This window comes from Trachurus japonicus, chromosome 9, assembly GCF_045865225.1.
Source record: "Trachurus japonicus isolate A0001 chromosome 9, Traja_1.0".
Taxonomy (NCBI): Eukaryota; Metazoa; Chordata; class Actinopteri; order Carangiformes; family Carangidae; genus Trachurus; species Trachurus japonicus.
Genome location: NC_140915.1, coordinates 2,143,947 through 2,153,885, shown reverse-complemented (window position 1 = coordinate 2,153,885; position 9,939 = coordinate 2,143,947). Strand labels below are relative to the sequence as shown.

Sequence of the window (9,939 nt, the reverse complement as noted above, 5' to 3'; positions counted from 1 at the left end):
ACAGCCCAGGTAAAAGCCCTAAAAGCCCAGGTAAACGCCCTAAAAGCCCAGGTAAAAGCCCTAACAGCCCAGGTAAAAGCCCTGAAAGCCCAGGTAAAAGCCCTAAAAGCCCAGGTAAAAGCCCTAAAAGTACAGCTGTCATTTTGGAGGTGAACATATGGTTATCCCCATATTTACACTTGCTCAAGTCGAAAAAAAAGTCCGCTCGTATCTGAACATCTCTATATTGCCGCCGCCGCCGCCGTAGCAGCAGCAGCAGCAACAACAACATCCTTCTCTACAAACAAATGTTTTTCGTCCTAGTCTCAAAATGTGTCCACAAAAGCAAACGTAATGACTCGCTGCGGAAAGCTTGCCAGGCCTATAGTTACGGTTGCTAACGTAGGATTGGACAATAGCCGTTTGTGGGAGGAGTTGGCGAAGGGTCAATTGTATAATGTCCAGCTGTCAGTGAGCGGGGGGGGGGGGTGGGGTGCGAGGAGGTGGCTGGGGGGTGCAGAGCAGCGCAGGCTCCGCCCCCCCTCCAGAGGTGCATTACTAATGAGCTGGTTTTAAAATGACCAAAAAGGGTCGCGGGAGGGGGGACTTTAAGCAAAACACTTATCGTTAAAGTATTTTCTCCTCTCTATTTGTAAAAAATGGGCTATACAAATAAAATTGCCTTGCCTCTCCTCTCATCTCCTCTCCCCTCCTCCTCTCCTTTCCTCTCCTCCCTTCCCTTCCTCTCCTCTCCTCTCCCTCTCACACACCATCCTCTCCTCTCCTCTCCCCTCCTCCTCCTCCCCTCCCTTCCTCTCCTCTCCTCCCTTCCTCTCCTCTCCTCTCCTCCCCTCCTCTCCTCTCCTCTCCTCTTCTCTCCTCTCCTCTCCTCCTCTCCTCTCCCTCTCACACACCATCCTCTCCTCTCCTCCCTTCCTCTCCCCTCCTCTCCTCTCCTCTTCTCTCCTCTCCTCTCCTCCTCCCTTCCTCTCCTCCTCTCCTCTTCTCTCCTCTCCTCTCCTCCCCTCCCCTCCTCTCCTCTCCCTCTCACACACCATCCTCTCCTCTCCTCCCTTCCTCTCCTCTTCTCCCCTCCTCTCCTCTTCTCCCCTCCTCTTCTCCCTTCCTCTCCTCTCCTCTCCTCTCCTCCCCTCCTCTCTCCTCTCCTCTCCCCTCCTCCTCTCTCATCTCCTCTCCCCTCCTCCTCTCTCATCTCCTCTCCCCTCCTCCTCTCCTCTCCTCTCCCCTCCTCCTCTCTCCCTTCCCCTCCTCTCCTCTCCTCTCCTCCCTTCCTCTCCTCTCCTCTCCCCTCCTCTCCTCTCCTCCCTTCCTCTCCTCTCCTCCCTCCCTCTCCCTTCCTCTCCTCTCCCCTCCTCCTCCCCTCCCTTCCTCTCCTCCTCTCCTCTCCTCTCCTCTCCTCTCATCTCCCCTCCTCTCCTCTCCTCTCCCCTCCTCTCCTCTCTTCCCCTCCTCTCCTCTCTTCCTCTCCTCTCCTCTCACACACCATCTTCTCTACACAGGGGTGGAGCTTGTTTGTCTCAGATAACAGCTCTGTTCCTGGAAGCAGAAAGTGAAACTTACCGACATTCAGTCCTGGAAGAGAGAGAGAGATGGCGGCGCAGCAAATGATTCAGCTGGATCAAGAAAAATGGAAATGTTCGATCTGTCTGGATCTTCTAAAGGAGCCGGTGACTATTCCCTGTGGACACAGCTACTGTCTGAGCTGTATTAAAAACCACTGGGGTGAAGATGATCAGATGAAGCCGTGCAGCTGCCCTCTGTGCAGAAAGAGCTTCACACCGAGGCCAGCCCTGGTGAAAAACACCATGTTAGCAGACTTAGTGGAGGAACTGAAGAAGGTCGGACTGAAAGCTGCTTCAGCTGATCCCTCCTACGCCGGACCAGGAGACGTGGCCTGTGACTTCTGCACTGGGAGGAAGCTGAAAGCCGTCAAGTCCTGTCTGGTGTGTACGGCCTCTTACTGTGAGCAGCACCTTCAGCCTCACTACGACGTAGCTCCACTGAAGAAACACACGCTGGTCCAAGCCTCTTCCAAACTTCTGGAGAACATCTGCCCTCGCCATAACGAGGTGATGAAGATCTTCTGCCGCACCGATCAGCAGTGTATCTGTTCTCTCTGCTCCATGGACGAACACAAAGGCCACGACACAGTCTCAGCTGTAGCAGAAAGGGCTGAGAAACAGAAGGAGCTCGGGCTGAGTCGTCAAAAGATCCAACAGAGAATCCAGGACAGAGAGAAAGACGTGAAGGTGCTTCAACAGGAGGCGGAGGCCATCAACCTCTCTGCTGATGAAGCTGTTAGTAACAGTGAGAAGACCTTCACCCACTTGATCCAACTCATGGAGAAGAGAAGGTCTGAGGTGAAGCAGCAGATCAGATCTCAACAGGAAACTGAAGTGAGTCGAGTCAAAGAGCTGGAGGAGAAGCTGCAGCAGGAGATCACTGAGCTGAGGAGGAAAGACTCTGGTCTGGAGCAGCTGTCGATCACAGAGGACCACCTCCATTTCCTAAACAACTACCCCTCTCTGCCTCATCTGGGAGAAGCAACAGATTTACTCAGCATCCTTCAACAATCTAAGACGTATTTTAAGGAAGTGACGGCAGCCGTGTCGGAGACCGGAGAGAAACTGCAGGCTGTTCTCGGTGAGGAGTGTGTTTTCATATTGGAGGTTTTACTGCTGCACAGAGAACCTCAGACCAGAGAGGAGTTCTGGAGATTTTCAAAACCAATCATTTTGGATCCAAACACAGCACACAGACGTTTGTTACTGAGCGACGGGAACAGAAAAGTAACTAAGACGAGCGAGGACCGGCCGTATCCAAGTCATCCAGACAGATTCACTAGATGTGAGCAGGTCCTGAGTCCAGAGGGTCTGACAGGACGTCGCTACTGGGAGGTGGAGTGGAGCGGTCACGTCTTTATAGCAGCCGTCTACAAGAACACGCATCAATCTGGATTTGGGTTCAATGACAAATCCTGGTCGTTATACTGCCACAGCGGTCGTCATGAGTTCATACACAACAGTGATGGTGCCTCCGTCTCAGACTGCCCCGAGTCCTCCAGAGTAGGAGTGTACCTGGATCACAGGGCCGGTACTCTGTCTTTCTACAGCGTCACTGAAACCATGACTCTGATCCACAGAGTCCAGACCTCCTTCACTCAGCCGCTACATCCTGGACTCTGGGTTTATGTCGGTTCAGCTGAGCTGTGTGAGCTCCAGTGAACAGGAGTGTTTTAGTGTGATTCATCATGATGGGCCGGTTCAGGTAGCTCTGAACCATTTTATAGCTACGCTGCTATAGGCTTAGACTGCTGGGGGACACATCTGGTTACATGGAGCCATCTCCTCTCCTCTCCTCACTATGTTGTCAAATCGTGCCCCGGGTCAATCAAAATTAAAAACACTACTGAGCAGTCACTAAACACTACATAGACAAATAGAAAACACAATGCTCAGCACATGAAGCTGTAGAAATACATGTTTATTGTTCACTGTAGCTAAAGGCATGTTGCAAAACAAAAAACCTGTGCATTTACTGTAGCACTTCTCTCCTTCCCTTTCTTCCACCCTCCTCCCTCCCTCCCCACATTCATTTCATCCCCTTTTCCTTCCTTCTTCTTTTTTCTTCCCAGTTCATCCCTCCCTCCCTCCCTCATCCTCTCTTCCTTCACCCTGTCGTCTCTCATCTTCTCCTCTTCCTCTCCTCCTCCTCTCCCTCCATAAATGCATGTTGCAAAACAAAAAACCTGTGCATTTATGTAGCACTTGTACATAGTACTGTGTAAAAAAAAAAAAAAAAGTACAAAAAAACAGAAATCCTGTGCATTTTACACGTAGCACTTGTACAGTACAAAAACAAATAGAAATCTTGTGCATTTAGCACTTGTATACAGTAGGCCTGCGTAAGGGCCGGTACTCTGTCTTTCTACAGCGTCACTGAAACCATGACTCTGATCCACAGAGTCCAGACCTCCTTCACTCAGCCGCTACATCCTGGACTCTGGGTTTATGTCGGTTCAGCTGAGCTGTGTGAGCTCCAGTGAACAGGAGTGTTTTAGTGTGATTCATCATGATGGGCCGGTTCAGGGAGCTCTGAACCATTTAATAGCTACGCTGCTATGGGAATGGCTACTGTGATGTCACGAGTCACTTCCGTGTCCAACTCCTGCTGCTAACGTACTATACAGCAATGCATGTTCTTCATTGCTGTCCCCCCAAAACACGCACACACACACACACACACACACACACACACACACACACACACTAGGGATGTCACGATTACTTGTTTTCACAATTAATCGCGGTATTAAACACCACAATTAATTAATCGTAAAGATTCCTAAATACCGTCACTTCCCAAATAAGATGATGTTGGAACCTTATCGGCAGATGTGCGCAAAAATAAAGGTGAATGCACCGATACTGGTCCATTTATTTAACGTAACATTGAATCATAGTGTGTCATTTGTATTAAACAAAAACACAAAATAAAACAAAAAATGATTAAAATAAATGTAAACATTTGGTATAGATGACAATTTATGACCTGAATATTTCAAACATTTCCCATGGGGGGTTAATAATTGGTCATATATTCATAGATATTTGAAATATTTTGTGTAAACAACAAGTAATGTAATTATATTTTGACTATATTTGATTTTACACATTCATAGTGTTGTGAAATTAATTAGCCTAATGCATAATAATCGTGATAATCGTAACACCGTGATTATTTCTCTGACAATAATCGTACCAAGAAAATTTGTAATCGTGACATCCCTAACACACACACAATCATTTATAAGTTACATAGAGACGTTATCTGAGCTAACGTTTAGCGCTAGCTACTAGCTAACTAACGTTTACCTCGGTGACTGGACCACCGCGATCCACTGGTTCACTGCCTCCTCCGGTAGTATCTACACATGTATACGGTCGCATTGTTTACGTTGTGTGTTTTAATTAATCCTGTAACGTTAACACATCACGGTGACCGCGGTTGGCACGGTGACAGACACGTTAACACATCACGGTGACCGCGGTCGGCACGGTGACAGACAGGCTCAGACAGGTTCACTGTGCAGAGGGACCATAGACTGTATGAAAGAGAGGGACGAGGTTACAGTAACTTTACAGCTGTTTCCTTCGTCCCCACAGTGACTCCCGACACTTAAACCTGAGCTGCTTCTCTACTGAAAAACTCTGACAAGTCAAACTTTAGGATGTTAGAGGACTAATTCATCTGTCTAACCATCTATGACACCTGAAACGGTAAACACAGCTGATCGATCGAAATAAATCACCGAGTTGAAATCACTTTCAGTCATTGAAAACAGCTGCTTCTTGAATGTAACTCGGTCAAAGTCAGACGTAACCTCAAGATTTGTTTCTGTTAGGTTATACATGATGTACACGCTGACAAAGTTAGACATACATGTATGTGCTCGGAGAAAATCGCTTTGTTACTTTCGTCCCACGTTACGTTCATCTAGCCTACGTTTTGTAGCGGAAGCTCCTCTTCCCGGTTCGTCCAAATTTGATGAACCAGGAAGAGAAGCTTCGAGAAGCTTCCGCTACAAAACAAGCTTGAAATATAGACTTTTTAATTTTTTCGGGACAATTTCTCATGTCGGGGCTTCAATACAAGAGGGACATTACATACGAGCAGCATGGAGGTATTTGGATGTTTTTTGGTGTGTCTTTTTGTTACGAAGACAGTTGGTATCCATTTGCAACCGTCATATGGACATGCACTGCTACGCCGAGACCCCCTGTAACTCAGAGAAGCCACGGAGGACTCTGAAACTTCAATTTTGGGTGAACTATCCCTTTAAAAGTAAAACTATGATCTTTTAAAGTGTGTTGAAGTGTTGTTAACTAGTCACAGTTTTAGGGAACAAGGTGTGTAACTTACTGTACAACATTATACAAATAAATAAATCATTTAACAGTTAAATGTGGATTATATTATGGATGTAAAAATATCAGCATGTGTTAAATGTCTATCAAAGATTATTGATCATATCAATCCTCTTCCAGATGTTTGTGTCACTATGAATATGGATGATTGTAATATTTACTCTGTTGTTGTAATGATGCTATCTAAATCCCTTTACTCTAATTTATGGAGAAATTAAAAAAAAACAACTATAATAATCTAAAGATTATCCAAGGTGTAAAAACTTATTGTACAACATTATACAAATAAATAAATCATCTCATCATCACCATTTGAACAGCAATTCTTTATATTCTTTATAAAAAATAATTTGCTTTAATACGTTTCTTCTCCATCAGTCACTTCTGAAGATGTTTGGGTCCAAGATGAGCTCATGAGCGCTGCAAAAACTCCAAATCTTACCAAGAACGTTTGTCTTGTTTCTTGTCAAAATGTCTCATTTTTAGTCAAAACTAATCTCTTTCCACTTAAAATAAGACTCATCACCTAAAAATTAACTTGTTTTTAGATCATTTTCACTTGTTTCAAACTAATTTTCACTTGAAATAAGTAGAAAAATCTGCCAGTGAAAGCAAGTTTTTTGTGCTTGTAATAAGAAAGAAAATCTTGCTCTACTATCAAAATGTTCTACTTATTTCAAGTGAAAATCTGCTTGAAAGAGGTAAAAAGTGTCTAAAAACAAGCTGCTTTTAATGTGATGAGTCTTATTTTAAGTAGAATGAGATTTGTTTTGACTAGAAATAAGACAAATATTCTTGTAGGATAGTGAGTTTTTGTAGTGAGGAGGCTGATGATGGGAATTCATTTATTTGCATGTGCATTAATAACTGTGTTTGTACTGGAAATATTGTTGTCAATAAAGATTTATTGAGAAAAAAAAGTCATTAAATTGTCACATTTGATCCTTTGAATGTTTTCATCTTTACACAATAAACTTTATTGACAAAGAGTGTGAACACACGGTGAACTTTGCACCCATCCAGATGAACTAACTGTTAAACATTACAGTTTCCCTCATGATGACGATGAATAAACTCCTGCTACATAACGCCATCGTCACACTGTACAACAACAGCTACACAACTCTGCTCATAACTTACAGACACTATGCACTTTATTTTCTACACACAGTTACACACATCGCACATTTTTTACTTTGCACTAAAGTCAACACTGCCAATTAGTTACAGTATATATGCTTTTATACATTAGCCAACATTTTGCTTTTGCTGTTTTTATATGTATAGTTTGTTCTTTAGGCTACTTATCCTATGTTGTTATCGTCACTGTGTGTAATGCTGCTGCTGCACTATCTATCTATCTATCTATCTATCTATCTATCTATCTATCTATCTATCTATCTATCTATCTATCTATCTATCTATCTATCTATCTATCTATCTATCTATCTATCTATCTATCTATCTATCTATCTAACAGTCTATCTAACAGTCTATCTATCTATCTATCTATCTATCTATCTATCTATCTATCTATCTATCTATCTATCTATCTATCTATCTATCTATCTATCTATCTATCTATCTAACAGTCTATCTATCTATCTATCTATCTATCTATCTATCTATGTAACAGTCTATCTATCTATCTATCTATCTATCTATCTATCTATCTATCTATCTATCTATCTATCTATCTATCTATCTATCTATCTATCTATCTATCTATCTATCTATCTATCTACCTATCTATCTATCTATCTATCTATGTAACAGTCTATCTATCTATCTATCTATCTATCTATCTATCTATCTATCTATCTATGTAACAGTCTATCTATCTATCTATCTATCTATCTATCTATCTATCTATCTATCTATCTATCTATCTATCTATCTATCTATCTATCTATCTATGTAACAGTCTATCTATCTATCTATCTATCTATCTATCTATCTATCTATCTATCTATCTATCTATCTATCTATCTATCTATCTATCTATCTATCTATCTATCTATCTATCTATCTATGTAACAGTCTATCTATCTATCTATCTATCTATCTATCTATCTATCTATCTATCTATCTATCTACCTATCTATCTATCTATCTATCTATGTAACAGTCTATCTATCTATCTATCTATCTATCTATCTATCTATCTATCTATCTATCTATGTAACAGTCTATCTATCTATCTATCTATCTATCTATCTATCTATCTATCTATCTATCTATCTATCTATCTATCTATCTATCTATCTATCTATCTATGTAACAGTCTATCTATCTATCTATCTATCTATCTATCTATCTATCTATCTATCTATCTATCTATCTATCTATCTATCTATCTATCTATCTATCTATCTATCTATCTATCTATCTATCTATCTATCTATATCTATCTATGTAACAGTCTATCTATCTATCTATCTATCTATCTATCTATGTAACAGTCTATCTATCTATCTATCTATCTATCTATCTATCTATCTATCTATCTATCTATCTATCTATCTATCTATCTATCTATCTATCTATCTATCTATCTATGTAACAGTCTATCTATCTATCTATCTATCTATCTATCTATCTATGTAACAGTCTATCTATCTATCTATCTATCTATCTATCTATCTATCTATCTATCTATCTATCTATCTATCTATCTATCTATCTATCTATCTATCTATCTATCTATCTATGTATCTATCTATCTATCTATCTATATCTATCTATGTAACAGTCTATCTATCTATCTATCTATCTATCTATCTATCTATCTATCTATCTATCTATCTATCTATCTATCTATCTATCTATCTATCTATCTATCTATCTATCTATCTATCTATCTATCTATCTATCTATGTAACAGTCTATCTATCTATCTATCTGTCTGTCTGTCTATCTATCTATCTATCTATCTATCTATCTATCTATCTATCTATCTATCTATCTATCTATCTATCTATCTATCTATGTAACAGTCTATCTATCTATCTATCTATCTATCTATCTATCTATCTATCTATCTATCTATCTATATCTATCTATGTAACAGTCTATCTATCTATCTATCTATCTATCTATCTATCTATCTATCTATCTATCTATCTATCTATCTATCTATCTATCTATCTATCTATCTATCTATATCTATCTATGTAACAGTCTATCTATCTATCTATCTATCTATCTATCTATCTATCTATCTATCTATGTAACAGTCTATCTATCTATCTATCTATCTATCTATCTATCTATCTATCTATCTATCTATCTATCTATCTATCTATCTATCTATGTAACAGTCTATCTATCTATCTATCTATCTATCTATCTATCTATCTATCTATCTATCTATCTATCTATCTATCTATCTATGTAACAGTCTATCTATCTATCTATGTAACAGTCTATCTATCTATCTATCTATCTATCTATCTATCTATCTATCTATCTATCTATCTATCTATGTAACAGTCTATCTATCTATCTATCTATCTATCTATCTATCTATCTATCTATCTATCTATCTATCTATCTATCTATCTATCTATCTATCTATCTATCTATATCTATCTATGTAACAGTCTATCTATCTATCTATCTATCTATCTATCTATCTATCTATCTATCTATCTATCTATCTATCTATCTATCTATCTATCTATCTATCTATCTATCTATCTATCTATCTATCTATCTATACCATAGACTGTAGTATATAAAAGTGAAACACCAGAGACAGAACAGACAGTCTGTGCTGCAGCTTTTATTTTTTTTTAACAACTTTATTGACAACAAGAGTATACACAGGACTGAATACAGTTAGATGAAATACGTGTATACAACATTAATACACAACCAAACCATCATAAATACACCAGGGGATGACAGCAAGACAGAAAAAACATCAACTTACTGTAATTAAATATTTTATAAAGCTTACAGAGATCAGACGTTTTAACAGCTTTTTTATTCTCACAATCACAGAGAGGAG

General features: G+C 39.9%; 1 protein-coding gene across 1 annotated transcript; it reads left to right on the top strand.

Moving 5' to 3' along the window:
• Positions 1-1,589: 1,589 nt before the first annotated feature.
• Positions 1,590-3,224, top strand: LOC146980487 (tripartite motif-containing protein 16-like). The gene has a single exon (XM_085787964.1). The coding sequence runs from the start codon at positions 1,590-1,592 to the stop codon at positions 3,222-3,224; it is 1,635 nt and encodes a 544-aa protein (XP_085644090.1).
• Positions 3,225-9,939: the final 6,715 nt, after the last annotated feature.